The sequence below is a fragment of the Carassius auratus genome, chromosome 20 (assembly GCF_003368295.1).
Source record: "Carassius auratus strain Wakin chromosome 20, ASM336829v1, whole genome shotgun sequence".
NCBI lineage: Eukaryota > Metazoa > Chordata > Actinopteri > Cypriniformes > Cyprinidae > Carassius > Carassius auratus.
In genome coordinates, this window is record NC_039262.1 from 4168338 (window position 1) to 4191388 (window position 23051).

Sequence of the window (23051 nt, forward strand, 5' to 3'; positions counted from 1 at the left end):
CATTTTGATATATATTAAAATATAAAACAGCTATTTTAAATAGGCTATTAAAAATATTTCAAAATCTTACTGTTTTGCTGTACTTTGGATCAAATAAATGCAGGCTTGGTGAACAGAAGGGACTTCTTTAAAAAAAAAAACATTAACAAGCTTACTGTTCAAAAACTTCTGACTGATAGTATAGGCAACTTTAATTTTTCTCTAATTTCTAGCTTTTAATTGGCTTAGAAATCTATAAATGCTGGACAATAACAAATAATAATTATTTGTTTATATACTTCATACACTGTTTATCACATAATAAGGCAGAATAGCTTCTATACTATAATAAATGTCAATTAGCACAGATCTGGACATCACTTAAAATAATGCTATTTTTTTTATCCCATTGCCTAAACAAGCTTTCAAACTATTAAGTTCTGATGCATAATGCACATTTCATCAAATGTAGTATGTATTTCCATGCATACAGAAATTTGCATGCACTATGCACAGAATACATACTATACACTGCAGATAGTAGTATGCTATTCTGAACAAGCCCAAGTTATTTTCTATAACAGAACTGAAAATAATTACTGTAAATTTTTTTAAAAATTGACACTGACACAATGTTTCATTACGAAAACTGAAGTTTATCTGAGAAAAATAAGGGGTAAAAAAGGCTTAAACGATTGTTTGTATCCAGCAGTTTGGAACAAAAGCATTGTTCGTCTTCAGTCCAGACAGATGCTCTGTTTCTGGGTCCCTTTCAGAGAGAACATCTGCCATGTAAACGTGGGGGGAAACAATAATAAAATACACACAACTCAAAAGCTGTAAAAGGAAAGGAGATGAAAGGAGGGGCTTGAGCTGATTGAGATCTGTTAAACTACAGCATACTGCTGATACAACAGCTCACGAATCCTGTAGTAATCATCACAATGACAGCCTTCCAGACAGATGCGGCCCGCTTCCGTCTAAATGAGAGAGAGAGAGAGAGAGAGAGAGAGAGAGAGAGAGAGAGAGAGAGAGAGAGATGCATGTTAAGAGCAATAAATACAGGATGTGTTCTTGCATAGCAAAACAGCATAACGCTGTAATATCAAGATGATTTTAACACTTGCCACTGGTTTTATAAAAAGTCCGGCTAACTAGTCATATCGTGGGGGGTTCCTGATAGATATATATATATATATGATATACTGGAGGTGGGCAATATACAGGCCCTGGTATAATTCAAACAAAATCGAAGAACAAACTGATATGATGTCATTTGGAACAAAATCAGACAAAATTCAGTGAAACATCCGAGACAAGTTTTCCAAAGCCATGAAAAGAGAGAGTAAAGATATAAGGTAGCAAGTACCAAATGCAGTACTCCACATGATAGAGTAAGACCATCATGATTCATTTAAATAAAAAATAAAATAAAATGATTTATGTGACGGCACAAAAATATTTGGCTGCATTTAAAGTAAATAATTAAATAATTAAATGTAGTCTACTTTTATTTTGGAAATAATGTTCAGACAAATTACCTTTTTAATCATTGTATGCAATATATTTTTATTTATTGTTGCATATATATTACAACAAAACATTTAGTTTTTATCAAGTTCATGTGCAATAAACATATATATATATACTCCTATTTTGTTAAAACATCCAAAATTGTACACATTATAGATGGTTACATTTTTCTTAATTGATATTCATATGACATCATTAAACTACAAGTTTCATTCTGCAAGTGACATCCAGTTTTCTCAAAAATTCACAAGTATTTTTGATCCAAATTTACGCCAAAAACTGTGTAATGATTTGAATTAAAAAAATACAATGGTTGATATTGCTTTCAGTTCATTTGTCAAACTGGAAACTCAAGAAGCACTGCATTGTGGGATACAGTAGAAAAAATTGTTTGTTTGTGCTTGTGTTGACGGGTTAACAAGACTGTCAATGAACAGAAGCATTGCTATATTAATTTATGCTTTATTTTTCAATTAAAAAATATGTACAGATCGCTGCATAAGCGTATTTTTAAAGGCAATGTCCCAAATCGTCGGAAACCTTAATTTGGCTTTTTGCAAAACACATTAAGAACACACATTAAGATTGTACAGCCGGCCACTAATCAAATATTCATAAGAGGTGATTTGCATATTATGTGGTGTGATGTGCTTCCACTCACCCTCCTGACAGCCACCAGATTATTACACACCAGAACTCCGCCCACAAACTCGGCCTGGATCCCTTCACGCAGCAGAACCTGCTTAAAGTCTGACAGACGAGGCTCGTTGATGAACACAGACTGATGACCTGGGACCTGAGGAGAACACGTGTTATTCCCACAAACCCCCAGGAGATGTTTCTATTTAAAACGTCTTTCCTCTGGTGATCAGCTGTATAATACAGAGCTAGATTTCAACCTTCATCATGAGATCATTGCATCCTCATTAAATCTGTTCTCCTCACATTTATTTTCCTCAGCTCTCTTGCACTCTCTTTTGGTTAATACTTCAATTTAGATTTTATTTTAATATTTTGCGTTTTCACTTTAATTAAAAAGTTTTAGCAATTTTGTTGTGTTAAGTTTATTTATAGTTGTAATTTTATTAAACTATACTTTATAACTTCAACTTTAAGCAAAAAAAAATTTTGTTGCGTTTTGTAACTTTTTATATATTTATATATAAATATTATTAAATATTATATTTACTCCACAATATGTCTACATAGTATTATTAATTTTACTACGTTTGTTTAGTTTTAGTTATGATAATTCAATTCAAACCTAACAATGAGATATACTGAAATAAAGTTTAAGCTTATAGTTTTTGCTGATCTTTTGAATTACATATTATAATTATATTCTATGTTTTCATTTTTATTTGTGTTAAAGTTTTAGATTTTTTTTTCATTACTATTATTATAATTTTTTAAATGTGTCAATACAGTAGCTATTACTTTATTTATTAGTCTTTACTTAGTTTTAATTATTTTATTACTTCAAATTAAATTAATGAAAATTAGAAATGTTGCCTTGTGCAACTGATATTTTTTAAATAAGATTTTCTGTTTTCACTTTAATTTTAAAGCCTTAGTAATTTTAGTAATAAAATTGTTTTTGTTATTATTTGCTATTTTTTATTTGTCATTACATCTAATCAAATAACATCAATTAGTATTTATTTTATCACATAAAATAAAATTAAGTGAAAAGGAGAACTGTTGCCTCTAATGTAATTTTAGACTGTCATAAAATTACATTAAAGTGATAATTTTATATATATTATATATATATATATATATATATATATATATACACACATATACACACATACATATATAGTAAATATTAAATTGTAAAATATAAAAAATGTAAAATATATTATTCTGATATATATAATATATATAATATATATATATATATATATATATATATATATATATATATATATATATATATATATATATATATTCTGAATTAGATTTAAATGTAATATTTCTTGTTTTCACTTTTGTATTTAGTTTGGAAATCTTTTGAAATTTATATTTTGACTTATTTATTATTAAAGGATGTCTATATAGCACGTAGTAATTGTTTGCTTGCACATCATCTAGTTAAACGAAACAGAACTTGAGCAGCGCAGGTTAAAGGTGTAGTTTGTGCTGTATTTGCTGTGTCTCTCACCTCATTAGCAGGCAGCGGCTCCAGTGTGGGAATGACGTCGCTCTCCTCCGAAATCTCCCGCTCGTCCTCTCCAAACAGAGTCTTGATGGCCCGCTGGTTAGCCGCGGCGCTGGGCTCAGTCGTAAGGTCCGGCGTGACATCCATGGCTGGCTCTCCGTCCTCCGTCTCCTCTTTGGCATCTCCCATCTCTGCGATGACACCCGTGTCCACTTTCTCCACCCGCATGTCCAGGACGCCATCGATCCACGCCAGCTCCGTGTCTTTGGCTTTACAGAACTGCAGCGAACTGACCAACGAGTCCTTCAGTCTGACCTGCAGCGACATTTACAGCTCCATCAATCTGTGAGCATCTCCGAAGACTGCACACTTTGCAATGTCAAAGTTAAAATGACATCATGATAAATGATGCTATTTTGAAACATCCACAACTCAAAACTCCCAGAACCTTAAGCGAACAATTCCTTATCTTAATATCTATACATGAAGCAGCAAGATGGGATTTAGCATGCCATACTATGTGCGTTTGAGAGCACTAAAATATGCTTATTTATATGACCTCAGTTGGCATTTCACAAAGTTGTTGAAATGTCAGTTTTCTGTGTGACAGAGAGAGTTATTACCTGGTAAATGTGGGTCTCGCTGGTGGCATCCACGGTCTCCTGCAATTTTGGCGTGTAAACTTTGATGTCTTTGCCGCTGAAGGCCTTGCAGGACTCGGCCAGGTCCTGGCTGGCCTCCGGCGGCCCGTGAACGATGATCAGCTGTCTGGGTTTCATCTGGTTTATGATCTTTTTAATAGAGTCGCCGTCAGAACGGCCCTCGTAATCGATGTACATGACTCGAGCTCTGAGGGACACAACAGATGAATCAATGACTGCCATGAAAGTGCGAACAAACAATACAACGTAAAAAAAAAAAAATAATAATAATAACAAAAAACAAAACAAAAAAAAATTATATAAAGGGATGACATCCTCAACACTGCTTTTTAATAACATTTAACACTGGTTTTAATATTTTCAAAGTGTTTAATACTTTTATTCTAACTTTAGCATTTTGTAAAAAAAAAAAACAATAATAAATAAATAAATAAAAATAAAAACAGTAGTTATATATACACCGTAAAAATATTTTATGAAGTTATTTATTTGGAGAATATTTTACAAGAAAATACCATTTTAGTCTTTCTTATTTAAAATGTAATGTGTTACTTCCTGTTTCTTTGTAATTGTGAATTTACTAGCAATTTCTAAATTAATATGTTTTACAGTAGAATTTGTTTACAATAGAATTCCTGAAGATTGCTATAGTGCACAAATTTGATATTAGCTTTAAAAAATTATTTTTTAAATGTATAGAATAAATCATGAATATTGTGATATCTCATAAATGTGATACTATTTATTACAAAAATAAAAATCGATAATATAATTTTATAATTTATAATATATTTTTTTTTTCTATTTTCAAAAAAAAAATGTGTTTATATATATGAATCCTCTATATTTCAACAGATATTATATGTAAAAAAATTGTGTGTGTGTAGAATTTTCTAATATGATAAATTCTAATAAAATAAAAAACACTGCTGAGGTTTTAATACAATCCTTTCTATTAAAATTAATTCAATGTAGGGTATAATTCGCATCAGTCCAAAAATATGTCATGACGAGGAAAAAAAAAACATATATAAGTCAAAATGGACTATAAGTAGCATTTATTTAGAACCAAGAACCAAGAGAAAACATTACCGTCTACAGCCACGAGAGGGCGCTCTATGTTTTCAGTGCGCCCTCTCGTGGCTGTAGACGGTAATGTTTTCTATTGGTTCATTTTTCTTGGTTTATTTCTCTCGGTTCATGTCAAATTAATTTTGATAAATAAGTCGCACCTGACTATAAGTCGCAGGACCAGCCAAACTATGAAAAAAAGTGCGACCTATAGTCCAGAAAATACGGTAAACAGTAATAAGAGTCAGACTGCTGATGAAATGAATGATCACCTGATGTCTAGCGCTTGTGTGACGCTGGTACATTTGGTGGGGACGTCGGACAGGTCCTGCTCCATCGGCTCCTCTCCGTTAGTCAGTCCAGACTCCAGCTTGCTCTTCTCCTCTTCTGTGGCCTGGAGCTCAGGAACCAGAAACTCCTCGGGCCTGTGGTTAGAGCAAACACAGAACATGAAGGTACACAACACAGCAGCACAAACCCATAAATCCCATGGTACTGTATAAGCATCTGAAGGGAAATAACTCACCTGATGATTTCGCCGTACTCGTCCCATTTGAGTCGCTCCTCGTGTGTAGGGAACATAGGGTAGGACTTTTTGGCCTGTTTGAAGAAGCTGCCCTTCCTCCCGCCCTCGCCCTTCATCATCAGGTCGTGATGTTTGGTTTTCACCACCGCCGGCTGCTCCAGATCATCGTCTATATCGCTCTCATCGCTCGAGTCCATGTCCACCCTGATCAACACACAGCGCTCTTATTAAACCTCAGGTAAGGTTAGGATTCAGAGCTGATCTAATAATAGTGATGGCATTATTAAACCATAAACAACTAAAGTGCTGCATAAAAGTGAAGAAATGACAACAGAACATATAAACAGTGCTTTTTCCTCAATATCTTTAGTTTAGCATGAATATTACTGTATAAAGTGAAGAGTATATTTTAGGTGTTTTTAGCACCTTTTTGACTGATGACCTTTGGTTGACCTTTGGTCTGATATATTGTCTCATATGTGACCTTCGACCACAAAACCAGTCATAAGGGTCAGTTTTCCAAAATTGAGATTTTTGCATCATCTGAAAACGTAATAATTCAGCTTTCCATTGATGTATCTATGGCTTGTTAGGATAGGACAATAATTTTTCGAAATTTGGAATCTGAGGGTGCGAAAAAAAAAAAAAAATCAAAATATTGAGAACAATCAACTTTAAAGTTGTCTAAATTATTTTTTAGCAATGCATATTACTAATCAAAAATGAAGTTTTGATATAATAACAATATGAAATTGACAAAATATCATCATGGATGATGATCTTTAGTTAATATCCTTATAATTTTGGCATAAAAAAAAATCGATAATTTTGACCCATACAAAGTTTTTTGGCTATTGCTAAAAATACACCCCCAGAGACTTAAGACTGCTTTTTTGTTCCAGGGACACATAAAGTCTCTTAATTAATGTAGGTCAAAACTGCAAAAACATTAAATTACTGCTTTAACAAAAAAAACAAAAAAAAGCATATCACCAGACAAGACAATAGAGATATCATTTTACATATATTTTTTCAATCATGAATTGTATTGTGTATCATAATATATATATATATATATATATATATATATATATATATATATATATATATATATATATATATATATATATATATATATATATATATATATATATATATATATTTGTTTAATATAATATGTAAAAATTCAGTGTTATATTTTAAAATAAGTAAAATGGGTTCCAAGTTCAAAGGTTTGAGATCAGTAAATTTAGTTTTTAACTTTTATTCAACAAGGATGCACTAAATTAAAAAAGTGACAGTAAAGACTTTTATAATGTTACAAATGTTGAAAATGTGATACATTTTTCACACAAAATGTGAAGCAGCTCAACAGTTTTCAACATTGATACTAAAAAGTAAATCATCATATTAGAGTGATTTCTGAAGATCATGTGACTCTAAAGACTGGAGGAATTCAGCTTTGATCACAGCAATAAATTACATTTTAAACTAACAGAATTTTAAATAACTGTTTTGTAAGAATATTACACTCGTTTTGCCGTATTTGTGATCAAATAAATGCAGCTTTGGCAAACAGAAGAGACTTTTGAATGGCTTTCTATAATGTAAAAGAGAACGAACTGATTTTTCAATCATTTATTCTTGTTTTGGGTCTGAGTTTGGTTCATTAGAGAGCACAAATGTGAACAGATATTAGCACTTCTTGAAACAGACAGCAAAATGATGAATAACAATGAATTAAATTGCATGAATGATTCTTAAAGTATTTATAAAAATGCTTTTTTTTTTTATTGATTCTTTGTTTTCAGTGAAGATCTGTCTTTTGAATATTTGTAGAAAATTCCCCTCTCTACCCTTAATAAATGGCATCAGAAAGTCTTGGTTTGATCAGCAGTGTATTCTGGCTTTTCATTCAGACAGTATTTTAGTCTCAAACACATTTCTACTCACTCTTTCGTCTGCTCCAGTTTTTTGGCAGCCTCTTTCTTCATTTTCTCTTTCTCCATGTATTCCTCTAGTTCTCGTCCTTCCAGTCGGCACCGTTTTCTTATCTGGATGAATTAAAGAAACAGAAAAAAAAACACGAAATCTTCAAAATCACTGGCCATCCGATGAATTTTTATTACACAAAAATTGCTTGAAAAAGAGCTATAGAGGAAAACTAATCTCAATTTGTGGGATCAAATCTTTGATGTTCAGAGATTTGTCTGAGTGATGTAAAGAGCAAAACAGTTTATCCAATTTAGTTTTTTGGTAAATAAGTTCTTATGAATAATGACATTGTCTTCTAATAGGACCACACAGTCTCAACAATAAACATGACTCACATCCTGTAACATTGAGTATTTTTGCAAAAAAAAAAAAAAAAAAAAAAAAAAGCTACAATGAATGAATGCTAACGTTGTTTTCTGATGTGATACACCTCCATTAATATCTACGAATATTCTGATCGTAAAAGCATCTTTTCAGCTAATTTCAAACTTTTTCCTACAATAGTTTATTTTGTTATATTTTTATTCAAAACCTTACTTCACAGTATGATTTTTTTTCACAATCTGGATATAGCTATTTTTCTTATTTTATTTGATTTATATTAGGCTGCTGTCACTTTAAGACTGACTGCACGGATCCGATATACTGAAACTCTGTGCCTTCTATTCACTTTCATAATGTTGCTAAAAAAAAAGTTTATTTTGTCCTATCTTCATATTCAATTCCTTGTCGTAAAGGCCTCACCTCCAGCTCAATCCTCTTCTCCCCCGGGGTGTCTATGAGGTAGCGGGCCAGCGTTCCCGGTGTGGTTCTGTAGGTGAGGATGACGGAGTTCTTGGCGTCCTGACACCACTGTATGAAGAGCTCCCGTGAGAAGCCGGACTCCAGGTCGGGCTGACTGCACAGAACCACCTTCGGGCTGGGCACACGGGCCAGATCAGACAGACTGTGACAGAGAGACAGGTGCCGAAACTGGAAAGGGTTGTTCCTCTTGTCCTCGAAGCATCGCATCAGTTTATCGCTCATCCACTCCACCTGTGAGGAAACACAAGAAACCTTCTGATTTCTGACACAGTTCTTGTATCACATGCGAAAACTGTAGAGATTTAAAAAATAATATAGATGTTATTAAGACATTTCATTAAACAATTGATCCAGTCAGTCACTGAATCATTCATTTAAACTCATTTGTTTGAAATGATGAATCATTTCCGCATGGATTGTTTGGGGACACAAGAGCCATAAAAAAAAAAAAAACTAAGTAATTATGACTTCTAATTTTGTAGTTAATAACACATTAACATTCTGAAAAACAAAACACAATTAGAATTCGTCACAATTCCGAGGAAAAAAAGTCAGAATTCTTTACAGTTGTGTGAAAAATTTGGAATTATTTACAGTTCTGACAAATATTTTCGGAATTCTTTACAAAAAAAAAGGCTATTTCGATATTCTAACTCCAATTCAGAAAGGAAAAAAAGTCAGAACATCAAGTTTATAACTCACATTTGAGAGAAAAGGGATAAACTGGAATAAAATATTGTCAAAATCAATGTAACATTTGCTAACAATCATGCTAATATTAAGAAAAGACCGCACTCTCGCTCAAATGATATTGCTTAACTTTATCATTTGATACAAATATAAAACAAAACTCATGCAGGAAAAAGTCCCTGCATATCGTGAATTTCGAGACATATTAAACCAGCACAGACTATCATGCAGTGAGAGCACACACTGCTTGTTTGGTTTTTGCAAAGCGAGTGACATGCTGCATAACGCCAGCTCGCTTTAAAACGATTACATTATAGTAGAGCACACAAAGAACATTTTTGAAGGATCTGAGCGTGACAGCGAGACCTGGGACTTTGAGAACTCCACCACGTTGTAGCTGACGTTGTTGAGCAGGGCGAGCGAGTAAACGCCCAATCCTGCATCTTTGGTCCTCCAGATCTGATCCAGGAGCTGAGCCAGTTCCAGCACTCGTCCCGCCGTGTCCACAGCGATCAGCACGTTCCCGTCGCCTCGGAGCGTCTCCATCACATTGGCTGGAAGAGAGAGGGGAACGTCACGCTTCATTGCAGCACATACATGATGATAAATCGTTTGGGTGAACTGCTGGTGGAGTCTGAACTTACTGAGCAGCTGCTCGTCACGCTGTTTCCTGCGAGGCTGAACATACGAGGCATTGAAGGAGTCTGTGATGAGGAGAGACGGTCTGCTGATGTTCTCCAGCGAGCAGCCGTTCAGATGACTGATCGGACACATTATCAAATAAAACCTTTTACTTTACGCTGAGATCAGAAATCAACAAGAATTTGGACAAGAATGGTAAATAAAGTGGCAAAAATGCCAAATATTGTTAGTTTCACTTTATTAAAACTACATGTATGTATCTGATAGTAGTTTGGTTTTTAATTAATAGTCATTTATTAGCATTATTAAAGAGAACTTAGTAATATTCATAATAAATATTCAATAGAACTGAACGATTTTAATTACTACTTATAACATTATTTGAGAATATAATGAAAGGAATATTCAAAACATAATATCAATAGAATTTTTTCCTAATACAAATAATTAAATTATGCTTTTGTATCTATTCTTAAAATAATTAATTAATTAACAATTACATTCATGATTGTTTTGAATGTTAATGTATATGTGATTTTTTCATATCTCAAATAATAATTTTTGATATATATATATATATATATATATATATATATGATGCAAGTGATGTTGGTTTGATATTTGATTAACTGCCATAATTGTTTTGAATTTAACATTAATTAATTTGTTTTATTATTTAATAAATAATACTATTTCTCATTATTTGAGGAAATGGTATTCATAGTCTTTGAAAATACATAGCAAGAAAAAAAAAGACCTCATAAAGGGCAGAAATTTTCCCTAACAATTAATTCCGGGGTACAAAATGATACATTATTCATTTTATCTCTGGGTGATTTCTTTCATACTTACATCTCCCTCTTGTGGTTGAAATCCACAGCATAGATGATCTCTTCCTCTCCATCCTTCACTATTTTCCAGATAGTGCCACCGATCATGTGACCCGCAGGAAGTGGGGTGATGGACAACCCGTGACCTTTTCCTGTTCGTTAATAAATTATGAGTAACTTCCAAGATGTCCAAAAGGACACATTATCTTTATTTTGTATTTTTAAAGATATTACTGATTGGGTTTTCTCTTTCTGCACATGTGAATGAAGAAGTGTCTTCTCACCTTTCAGGTTGACGATCTGAGAGTATTTCAGCTGCTGGATTTTGTCAAAAGCTGAATCGACGTCATCCAGCGTGAACAGAGTGAAATCTTCAGTGTTGTGTCGAGACTATGAGATCACATAAGACGAAGGCATTCATATTTCAGCACTGCCTCAGAGTGAGAAGTACTGAACACTTCAAAACATGGGGATTTTAAGTTCAACTAACAATTCAAGTCTATGATGCATCATAGATCTTTGCAAAATTGAAATAATTTAATAAAGAACACAGTCATTACTGCACACCATCACTAAAAAATGTTTGGGGATGGGGAATCATGTTCCATTTAAATCTATTAAATCTGACTGTATTTTCATGATAATCAAGTATATTTTGGCCCCTAAATTGTCATTCTGAAAAAAAATGCTTTATCATTACTGTAATGTGAAAAAAATTCTACTAATATAGAATATTTCTTGTATTGCTTCTACGCTGATTTAAATTTTTACAATAGTGAAGCAGAAAATGTTATAGTAATAGATAGTTTTGGGGAAAATGTGCTTGTTTTTGAAGAAAATACTTTTTTTTACTGATCCTATAAATGGGTTCATTTTCTTTTGCAAAATTTTTTTTATTTATTTATTTTATTTATAATTTTTTTTTTTATTGAAACTCAATTGCTCAGAAACAATCATTATTTCTTTTTTTGTGTGTGGTTATTTTCATATTTAAACAATCTCAAATTGTACTTCTGAATTTTGGACTGAAAATAAAAAAAGTTTTTTTTAATATATAATGTTTTGATTATTAATTTAAAATAAACACTATTTTTAGTTTTTTTTTAATAATTATAACATGATAATGGTTTGAATAGGAATTATGTTTGTGTTGATTATTCATTTATATGTGAATGTTCATTTTTGTTTGAGTTTTATGTGGCTTTCATCATATAAACTGTTAAGCCTTTCCCTTTTCCATAAATGACTAATTTGACACAATTAAGAAACATACTTCAGATTTTCGAGCTATTGATAATCAGTGCTTCTTTTGAGCCAGTCTTTCTCACCTGATAGAGATCGTACATGAACATCTGACCCATCTTGTAGACGGGGATGGTGGCGTAGATGGTGCAGTTGAGCCCCAATTTGCCCACAGCGTACGGTAAAGCGCCCAGATGCAGAGGATCCGGGTGAGAGAGCAGCACTGCGTCCACCTGATGCACATACCTGACAAGACAGGAAATACACATCACATACAGGAAATGATCTCAATAGCACCACCTCACCGTCCAAGGATCGTACCGTTTCAGGGAGTCTATGATGTCCATGGAGAAACTCTCATCCCAGCCACAGTCCAGCAGGAAGCGGAACTCATCCACCTGTAACAGGTAACACAGAGCAGATTCCTCCTGCACTCCGGAAAGAGCCGTCAGCTTGATGATGGACGTCATTCTGCCGTCTGATGCACACAAAAGATCATCAGTAAACAACTTGCATTCAGTCCTGAGCATTTGCTTGCATAATAGTCCGAGTGAAAAATCGTGTACTAAAAAAGTGCCATGTTTTTGGACATGTGCTTTGACATGGTATTGATGGTATTCTTTAAAGAAGACATTCATAACCTAGCATTTAGATATCAAAATCAATCATTCAGTATTAAAATAGCTTTATAAATATCCGTAAAACCATGGTAACATAGGGTATTCTTTTAAGTATTAAGAATATAGAAAAAATGCGTTACCATAATCATGATATTTTATTACATTTATCCAAATGCTATAGAAATAGTATCTAATTGTGATACAATGCTAATAAAGGTGCATCAAAATAACAGAGCAGTATGTAATGAACAGAACTGTAAGTTCTATAACCACAGAATTAATTAATATTCATAAACATTCATCCATGATAAAGTTTCTCAACTTTCTAATTAATCTGACATTTAAACTGAATCTGAACTCAATGAAAACACACAGAAGCCAAACCAATGAGGAGATTTTCTTTAAAACTGAATTGATGTATGGACATAAACACGTGCGTACCCGTATGTCGTTATCTCACTTTTGATCTCAGGAGGTTTGGTCAATAATTAATGATGAAAATCGCTGAAAAATCATCTTAAATTCGTAGTTATCTATCAGCTCGGCGGCGTGAGAGCAGCAGCCATTACTCCCGCTGTTGACGTCACTAGACTCTACCACTCACAGCGGCGGAGGGGCGCTCACAAATTATAATAAAAGTCTCATAATACGTGTTATTATTGGGGTCGTAAACGTTACATAGCTTTTTTTTTTTTTTTAAATAGATACATGTAGGACATTTAAATTTAATATATGTCTAAAATGTGGGTTTTGATCTAAAATAAAATTTTAATTTAATAATTAAATAATTCTTAAGCCTTTCAACCATTCACAAAAGCATCCAAATGATATGCAACCTTATACAAATAATTATTTGTATTATTATTTTATATAGCATGTATCAAAATTGTATTCAAAGAGAAACGTTTCAATGTAGCGGAAAGGAAAATTGGAGCAACTCCCTTCAAACGGTCTCGTTGATAGTTGGTACAGGCCAAAGCCCTCTAGCTCTTCCAGCTAATGCTACTGTGCTAATAGCACACAGAGGAAACTACCGGAAGGTAAATGACTTTAAATTCACATGTATTTAATTAACTAACGTATTGTAGGTCTATTAAACTTGGTTAAGTGTTTATACGAGTTTTCTGTGGAAGTAATCAAATTAAAATGTGTTTATGTGAGGACGCTAGCTAGCATATAGTGTGGATACAGGCCCAGAACAGTCACCTTCACATCAACACAAACATTTATATTTGCTTTCATCATGGCATTTCTGTTTCGATGTTAGGTCAGTAGATATGAATAAGGATAGACTAATTTTTTATAGACATATATTTGCAGACAGATCAATGAATGCTGCATTTCATTAGTTTTTATCATGCTCACATTCATACACTACACGTATATACTGAGACATGTATAGAATACGAGTCAAACGTTTGAAAACAATTCATTTATTCATATGGTATGATCATCAAACATGTAGACAGAAGCCGTTGTTAACTTATGTCCCTTTTCTATTGAATAACAGGCATTATGGTGAACTTCGCAGCAGCGATTCGTGAGCACTGGGTCAATATCCTGGTCCCTCTGGGTTTCGTCATCGGGGTTTATCTGGACCGATGGAATGACCAGAAACTCACAGCATTCAGGAACAAGAGTGCTTTGTATAGCAGGTCTGTATATAATATCTACGGATATGCCCATATCACATTTTCATGTTGCGATTCATTGCTCATTCACGGAATTTAGTTTTTAAAAAGTGGTCATAATACAGTATAACAGGTTAAATAACTTTTTTCCTAATAACAAAAGTAACTGGACATTTAAATAAGATAAAGCAATACGGAAAAATATATTTGTTTTTACATTTTACACAGATTAAATTGCAAAATAATTATAAAGTCCAATCGGTATCACTTTACAATAAGACCTCATTAGTTAACCATTAACATTCACAATAGCTATAGAAGTTATTAATCTTTGTTAAAAAAAATACACGTCTTAGTTCATGGTAGCTCATTAAATAACACGGCTGCAAATTTTGATTTTAACATTGTGTTATTAAGTATTGGAATACCTAAGATTAATGAATGTTCAGAACAATTTTTCATTGGCAGAATATGTTAACTAATGAATTAACTAATGTTGATTAATGAAACCCCAGTGTAAAGTGTGAATGAACAATAAAGAATCAAAACACTTTCATACAATATCTAGGGCATGTTGTAGTCCAGATTAAAATGAGAAAAAATAAATAGCCTATTAAGTCTAAATATTTAAGTATTTGGCGCTGTGACGCACAACACATTATTTATTTATTTATGGGGTTTCCAGGGTTGGGGCTGCATTTTCTGCTGTTTAGCGCCATCTGCTGTCAGAGAGTGAATGTGCTTTCATTCAGCGCGTCTCTCAAGTGCTTCTCATGCGTGCTTGTTTACATCAGAGCATGCATCTTTTAAGCAGCATACAGCAGTGTTGTGCATTTTGACCAGTTGATGGGGAAATTATTCTTGAAATGCATTCCAAATTCGGAATAATTTGTAATCTATAATTATTCATGGTATTTAGAAGTGCCCATGATAACAGTATCATGCATATTCATTACCGTGATATATTGCATTACCGAATACTGGCACAATAATATCTTATAAAGCGGTCTTAATACCAGAGTGCGTCTTTGTAAATGAATGATTTCTGAATCTGTAACTTCTGATTTCAGGGAACTGAAGCCTGGTGAGGAATACACCTGGAAGTGAGACTCCTGCAGTGATATTTATTGGACCCTCTGCCTAGAATGTGTATATTGTCTGTTCATCCACCATATCTCTGATTACGAGCATGTTGGTGCAATAAATTGTGCATTTAATTCTGTAATGCCTTGTGGTTTTTATTTACAGTCAGCACATTAAAAATGAGTGATGGTCCAGTCCAAACTGGACTGTTATTAAATATCAAATATGTCCTGATTTAATATGATTTTGCGGCATCATCTGTTTGAATAATTTCACATAACATGGTCTATTAAGATAAATTACAAAAGCAATAACTTTTTAGAATGCAGTTGCATATATTATTAGAAGACACCAATACTAAACTGTTTTAACACATTCTTTTATCAAACTGCAACTTTACAGAAGTGTTTGTCTTCCCAAAAATGTAAGGATGGGTTAACCTCAGCAATTCTGTATATTTATGCATTTCCTCCCACACACTAAAATCAAACTTTCCACAACTGTTTAACAAGACAAAGAAACCTAAAAGTTACAAATACTCTTCAATTTAAGTTGACAAAAAAAGATGTAGCCAGAAAAGAAAAGCATATGAAACTCATTTTCTTTCTTTTTTCAGTTTTTATTCAGCTGTGTGGATCAGTCCCTTCTCAAAGAGCAGCTCAGCCAGAGACATCTGCAAAATCAGATTCATAAAAGCAATTTAAACAGGTCCTTAAGGGCTTAAGTCATTGAGTATAAAACAAGTGCTGTACCTTAGCCTCCATTGTCTCACATGGTAAACTGGCCACAGAAACAAACTTGGGATATGAATGAATCAGAAACTCCATGGCATCAATGTGCTGTAAAAAACAAAACCTGATTAATGCTTACAGAAAGTAAAAGCTGCAGTCATTTCAGACGAGAGTACATATTTACCTCCGCTTTCATCTCAATGCTCTTGGGCTCTTCTTTATGATAGACTCTGGAGTTATCAGTAATGTAGAAAAGAGAGACTGTTTCTCCATCACCGCACAACCTATGAAAACAAATCGATTTTTCTTTTTATTCTAGCATACCACCAAATGGATGTGTATCTTCACAGCGAGATATTACTTTGTGGCACAGACTTTATCTTATAACATTCCATTTAGAGTGCAAATTCAGTATATTTATGCAATATAAGATTGACAAGTCTGATAATTGTTATAGAAAACAGTGTGTATTGTTACCGTGCAGCTCCAGCCCGCACGAGTCTGATTTGGGTTTGGCTCTTCAGCTGAACAGTCACATCAAGGGCCTCACCGTGTCCCCATCGAGCAGGAGCCCCGTACACACTGCTGGCCTTCTCCTCTACAAAACACACACACACACACACACATACATTTTATTGAATGAATGTTAGAGCTTTAATCTATGGAAGGTAATTATAACATGCCTTACTTTATCCTTAAAATGTTTGAGTTCTTACAATTCTGATATAAGCTATGAGATACAAGAAAAGTCAGAATTGTGAGTTTACAAGCCAGAAGAAAAGTCAGACTTGTTTTATTCCATGTCGGAAACAAGCTTCAATGGTAACTGGATTAATATACAGTGCTGTAGAAGAAACAACAACTACAGAATTGCAAGATGTAAACCGAATTACAAAGAAAACAATAATAATAATTGCAAGATACAATTTCGATAAAATAATTGCAACTAAAAATTTAGAGAAAAAAAGTCAATTGCGAGATTTAAACAAAAAATTTCAGTCAGAATTAGGAGAAATAAATGAGAAAAAATAATTTGCAATAACATTTTGAAATAAGTGATAATTGTGAGATTATTCTAAAAGTCAGAAATACGAGAAATATATGAGAAACATTAAAAAAAAGTTTTTTAAAATAAGTCATAATTGTGATATATAAACAAAAAATTCTGAAAGTTAGAGATACGAGAAATAAACGAGAAACATGAAAAAAAGTTAAATAAAGTCATAATTGTGAGATGTAAACTATAATAAAATAATTGCAACTAAAAACGTAGAGAAAATTGCAAGATTTAAACTAAAAATTCTGAGTCCGAGTTAGGAGAAATAAATGAGAAAAAATAATTTGAAATAAAATTTTGAAATAAAAAGTAATAATTGTGAGAAGTAAATTGAAAATTCTAAAAGTCAGAAATACGAGAAATAAATGAGAAACATGATTTTTTTTTAATAAAGTCATAATTGTGAGATGTAAACAGAAATTTTTGAAAGTCAGAATAACGGGAAATAAACGAGAAACAAGAAACTTTTTAATTCAAAAAAAAGTAAATTGTGTGGATGTAAACTGACAAAAAAAAAGTCAGAATAGCAAGATATTACAATTACCTTTTTTGTTTGCTAAAAACAAGCTTCCATGTTAATCAGTTTAACACACAGTATAAAACAGATATCGTATTACTGCTATATCTGATCCGACACAAATACTTGAACCATGTTATTTCTGTAAAACTGGAATATATCGAGACATTTACCAGACATATATTTTCTGAAACACAGAATTGGTTTCAACAGAAGTTATATGTCTGACCTTTCAAAGAGGATATTTTAATGTGAAACCCCCACCTGACCTGACCTTCAGCTGTGTGTGGCGTGACTCACCAGCGCTCAGCAGCGGAGGAAGACAGTCGTGCAGGAAGTCTCTGGCTTTCTGATCCACAGCAGCATCGACCGGCGCAAAACTGACCAGTTTCTTCACCAGGCCCTCCACGTGTGCAATGAATTTGTCTCTCCGTGGGTCTTCCTGTTCACACGCACAAGTGATTTCTGTGTCAGTACGGGTCAGGAACAAACAGAACAGAGCTTGTATATTAACAGAGTAGAAACACAAGGACCTTCTCAGAGTTCTGGACTCCCATGAACTGAAGGTAATCAAGCGGCAGTCCCTTCCTGAACTCAACGTCTTCCTCCATCGCGGTCTCCAGAGCGGCTGGCATCAACTACAAATCAAAGACATCCATAAATGAATGTAATACAATAAGTAAATCACGCTGCATTTGACACGATGCTTTTGGATGAAGTGAAGGTCGTACTTTGAGGAGCAGATCTCCCCAGCTGTTCCTCTGGAAGGAGGAGACGGTGATGTGCATGGAGTGAGCGTCAGGCAGACAGTCGCCCTGATGAATGAAGCCACGAGGAAAATACAGCAGATCGCCAGCTTCCAGCACCACGTCCATGATGGGCTGCCCGATCTCGTCCTGACTGAAATTAGCTTGAGGAGAAATGCATCAGAGAGAGAGTTTACCCCCTTTTAAAGATTGATTCATAATCTAAATAATAAAACTCTTGCTTTGTGTGTAAAGTCAGCACTTACGACTAGACACTAGTGGCAACACTTCATCTTTAGATCTGAAGGACAGCAGAGGTGCTACAAGTTAATACTGCATCGCTTCACTTGGTGCAAGTACAGATTTGAGTTTATTTATAGACATATGACAGCTAAAGTGGAATAGTTCACTCAGAAATTTAAATTTAATGGAAATGTCCTCACCCTGCAGGTCATCCAAGATGTAGATGAGTTTGTCTCTTCATCAGATTTTGAGAAATGCAGCATTGCATCAGTGTCTCACCAATGGATACTCTGCAGTGAATGGGTGCCGTCAGAATGAGAGTCCAAACAGCTGATAAAAACATCACAATAATCCACAGCACTCCAGTTCATCAGTTAATTTGTTGTGAAAGCAAAAGCTGCATGGTTGTAAGAAACAAATCCATCGTTAAGTTATTTTTACTTTAAACCATCTCTTCTGTCTTCTCACATCAAAATCCATCAAGATATCAGTTTTGGCTTGTAAATGGTGCATTTTTCTTAATAAAACAACTCTTTCACTGAAGAAAAGAATATTATGGATAGAGGACTCCTATTTTAGCCGGAAACAATGGTTTGTAGACAAACATGTTACTTTTCACCTTACAAGATGTTAACTGATGGACTGGAGTAAAGTGGATTATTGTGATGTTTTTATCAGCTGTTTGGACTCTCGTTCTGACGGCACCCATTCACTGCAGAGCAATGGATCATTTCTCTAAATCTGCTGAAGAACAAATTCTACATCTTGTATGGCCTGAGGGTGAGAAAATATAACAAATGTAACTCCTTTAAAGCATAACTGATCGCTCACCGAGGGTTGTACACTCTCCAGTGCTTTTTCCCCTCCAGCTGCAAAATAAACGCCTCTATATCATCATAGTGAGGAGCGAAGCCCTGCGTCCCCGCTGGTGTCAGATAGCTGAAAAACATATTACAGTTAAACAAAAGCTGACAGATCTGATCAAATTCATGTAATAGTATAGTGCTAATGGGTCACTGGCACATACACGTTTGCGCCCGCCATACTGCCAAACTTCTCCTGAAGAATAGAGAGCACTTGCCACACGGCGGAGGAAAATGCTTGAGGATTGAGCATTCGGAGAGAACAGCCGCTCTGATAACAGATGACAGACAACATGTAACCAACATGTAAACCCTGAGGCTTAACAAATACGACAGTTCCTTCAATTTAAAGAATGCATATTATCACATTTATTCTATTATACTGCATAGTCTGATGTGGACTTTTAAAATCAAGTCTCTTCTGCTCATCAAGGCTGCATTTATTTAATCAAAAATACAGTAAAATTGTGAAATATTATTAGAATTTAAAATAGGCATTTCCATTTGAATATATAGTCAAATGTAATTTATTTCTTTGATCAAAGCTGTATTTTTAGAATCAGTCTTCAGAGTCACACGATCCTTCAGAAATCATTCTAATATGCTGATTTGCTACACAAGACACATTTCTGATTGTTATCGATGTAAAAAGAAAAAACTGTTGTGAAAATGTACCTTATACAAAGCCCAGACAGTGTATGGTAGCGCTCTTCCTGGAGGATTGTGTGTCTCTCTTTTTCCTTTTGTGTAGCTCGTCACATCCAGGTTCACTCCGTACTGCACATCATCCTGAACAAAACACCAAACATCATTATATCTGACAGCAACATTAGACACATTCATTCCTTCTAAATTAAAGAAAAACACTGCTTACATTTCTTAAGATGTGGTCAAACTCAGCCGTCGAAAAGAGTCCTTTGTAATAGCCTGGATTCTGTCGCTGGATCAGAATCGGTTTCTTCTCCCAATTATCTCTGTAATGTGGAGATAACAAGACCTGGAAATCATCTCTGATCCAAGTGACTTCTAGTACACTTTGTGGATGAAATATTACATAAATATGTGACCCTGGAGCACAAAATCAGTCTTAAGTTACTGGAGTATATTTGTAGCATTAGCCAACAAAACACTACATGCCTTAAAATGATGAATTTTTCTTTTATGCCAAAAATTATTAGGATATTAAGTAAAGATCTACTTTGTAAATTTCCTGCCGTAAATATATCAAAACTTAATTTTTGATTAGTAATATGCATTGCTAAGAACTTAATTTAGACAACTTTAAATACGATTTTTTTGCACCCTCAGATTCCAGGTTTTGAAATATTGTCCGATCCTAACAAATGGAAAGCTTATTTTTTCAGCATACAGATGATGTATAAATCTCAATAAAAAAAAAAACAGACCCTTATGACTTCAGGGTCACATATTATATATTATGTGAATCATTCAATGGTTCAATGTTGATTTAATTCTATGGACGCCCCTTTCCACCACAGAAAAACTAAATGAAATGGGATATTTTGACTCGTATCACAAATGAGACTTTTCTGTCTTTATTTCTCCTCAGAATTGCAAGATATAAACACAGAACTGCAAGATATAAACGTGAAATAAAGAGAAGAAAAGTCTACTAGATATGAACTCAAAATTCTTTCTTGTTCTCACAATCTTGAGTTTTTATCTCACAGTTCAGTTCGGACTTTTCTTCTCAGAATTCCCAGTTTATATCAGATATAAACTAGAGTTTAGAGTTTTAGAGATTTAAACTCTGAGTTTATATCGCGATTCTGAGTTTGTATCCCACAGTTCTGATTTTTTTTTTTTATCATAATTGCAAGAAAAAAGTCATGAGATAAAAAGATGCAACTACCTTTTAAATTTTTAACCCCTTTTTTAATCCATAAAATTCAGTTCACAAACATTAGTGTGTCGATGTTTCAAAGCTCACCAATTGAGAAACCATTTAAATTCCACTATAAATGTGTGTTTGTGCTCTCACACCTGAAGAAGCTCTTGTCTGGGACGGGGTGAATGAGCCACTGGAACAGTCTGTTGGCTCTTTCTCTGCTGTTGTTGACCTTCGTCAGATCGGTCAGGAGCACATCAAGAGCTGGACTCTCAATTCCACCGTCATGCGTCTCACAGTCCTTCTCCTGGAAAAACAGAAGATCACGAGCTTCAAATCTCCACTGATGCTGCAGTATCTGGCAGCATACGGTCAGACACTTACAGCCTCAGCCTTCTCCTTTTCACTGCTGCTGAGTCTCATGCTGGACTTCAGAGGTCTCCTTCTGCTCTTTTTATTGGGTTTCTTCTTTGGTTGGATGCCATTCTCCTTCCTTTTGATTTTCTTTGCTGGCGGAGACTTAGCCTGCGAGGCAAAAGTCATGCAATTACCATACTTTTACAGCTCTTACAGAAATAATAATACCATCCATCCTGGTGTGAGGGCCCAATATATTTTCATGAATAAAGACTAATATTATAAATAGTAAAAAATAAATTATATTATAAATAGTATTTATAGTTTTTCACTGTACAAATGTGTAAAAAATAAATATATTCCAAATAATTTTTTATGTGTATTTATAAAAAAAAACAGATTTATTTTTAATATGTTAATTACTGACATAGATGCACTGTTAGATTTATTACAACCAATCTTTAAGTCAGTTGCTTATTTATTTTGATAAAAAAATTTAGTAAGTTTAATCTTTTTTTTTTTTTTTTTTTACTTTATTTACACTGTTTGACTAACATTTTTAACACCCCCCGGTTTGAAAACCCCTGCTAATATTGAGTAACAATTGTTTGAGTGATAGTGTATTCTAGTGTTTTTAATGATTATTATATTTACATGCAATATTATTTCAATAGTAGCTAAAGAATGCTGTTTTGTTAGCGAGAGAACAGAGAAGTTTAGTACACAGTATAAAAGTGTAAACTGATGTTTATTATAGCGATGAGCTTGATCTTCGCACTGAAATTATGGTTACTTTCCTTCGCAAAAAGTTTGCTTTATCATGAATTCTCATATATCCAACATCTTTACCTGCACTTGTGGTTTTGCCCCTCCTGATAATGACTGATAAATAGATAACGCGGACATGTGTTTTCTTTCCATGGTTCAGATGGTTAAAAGTAGACACCAGACACATGAGCGCTTCTCTTCTGCTGGAGTCAATACAGACAAACAGCGCTCACGCTGCCATCTACAGGTCTGGAGTTGCAAATGCATGTATAACAATTTCCTCAGACTATGATCCGCCCGTGTGTAATATATCAAACACACAAATAGACGGTAATCAGTAAATTATTCTTTTTATGCGTATATATGACCGAAAACCGAATATGTAAACGTACTCCCGCGCTCTCCGCTCTGAGCGCTAGATGGCAGCACGCGCACACAACGACGCTAGAGC

The 23051-nt window shown here is 34.0% G+C and overlaps 2 protein-coding genes and 1 long non-coding RNA gene across 3 annotated transcripts; 1 reads left to right on the forward strand and 2 right to left on the reverse strand.

Moving 5' to 3' along the window:
- Positions 1-614: 614 nt before the first annotated feature.
- On the reverse strand, positions 615-13353 carry cpsf2 (cleavage and polyadenylation specific factor 2). Its single transcript, XM_026290517.1, has 15 exons — positions 13197-13353; positions 12457-12613; positions 12222-12381; positions 11178-11283; positions 10916-11045; positions 10066-10181; positions 9788-9975; positions 8672-8962; positions 7886-7986; positions 5933-6136; positions 5679-5831; positions 4297-4522; positions 3677-3988; positions 2174-2308; positions 615-959 (listed from the first exon to the last, which is right to left on the reverse strand). Exons 2-15 carry the CDS (start codon positions 12603-12605, stop codon positions 867-869), a joined length of 2364 nt encoding a protein of 787 aa, XP_026146302.1. The 5' UTR covers positions 12606-12613; positions 13197-13353; the 3' UTR covers positions 615-866.
- Positions 13354-13683: 330 nt separating this feature from the next.
- LOC113120606 (uncharacterized) lies at positions 13684-15611 on the forward strand. Its single transcript, XR_003294637.1, has 3 exons — positions 13684-13795; positions 14266-14410; positions 15457-15611. It is a non-coding gene; the product is annotated as an uncharacterized LOC113120606 (long non-coding RNA).
- Positions 15612-15903: 292 nt separating this feature from the next.
- On the reverse strand, positions 15904-22833 carry riox1 (ribosomal oxygenase 1). Its single transcript, XM_026290518.1, has 15 exons — positions 22682-22833; positions 21860-22000; positions 21631-21782; positions 20501-20600; positions 20302-20415; positions 19791-19897; positions 19595-19702; positions 18787-18821; positions 18506-18684; positions 18308-18412; positions 18075-18216; positions 16678-16798; positions 16385-16484; positions 16222-16308; positions 15904-16142 (listed from the first exon to the last, which is right to left on the reverse strand). Exons 1-15 carry the CDS (start codon positions 22751-22753, stop codon positions 16089-16091), a joined length of 1617 nt encoding a protein of 538 aa, XP_026146303.1. The 5' UTR covers positions 22754-22833; the 3' UTR covers positions 15904-16088.
- Positions 22834-23051: the final 218 nt, after the last annotated feature.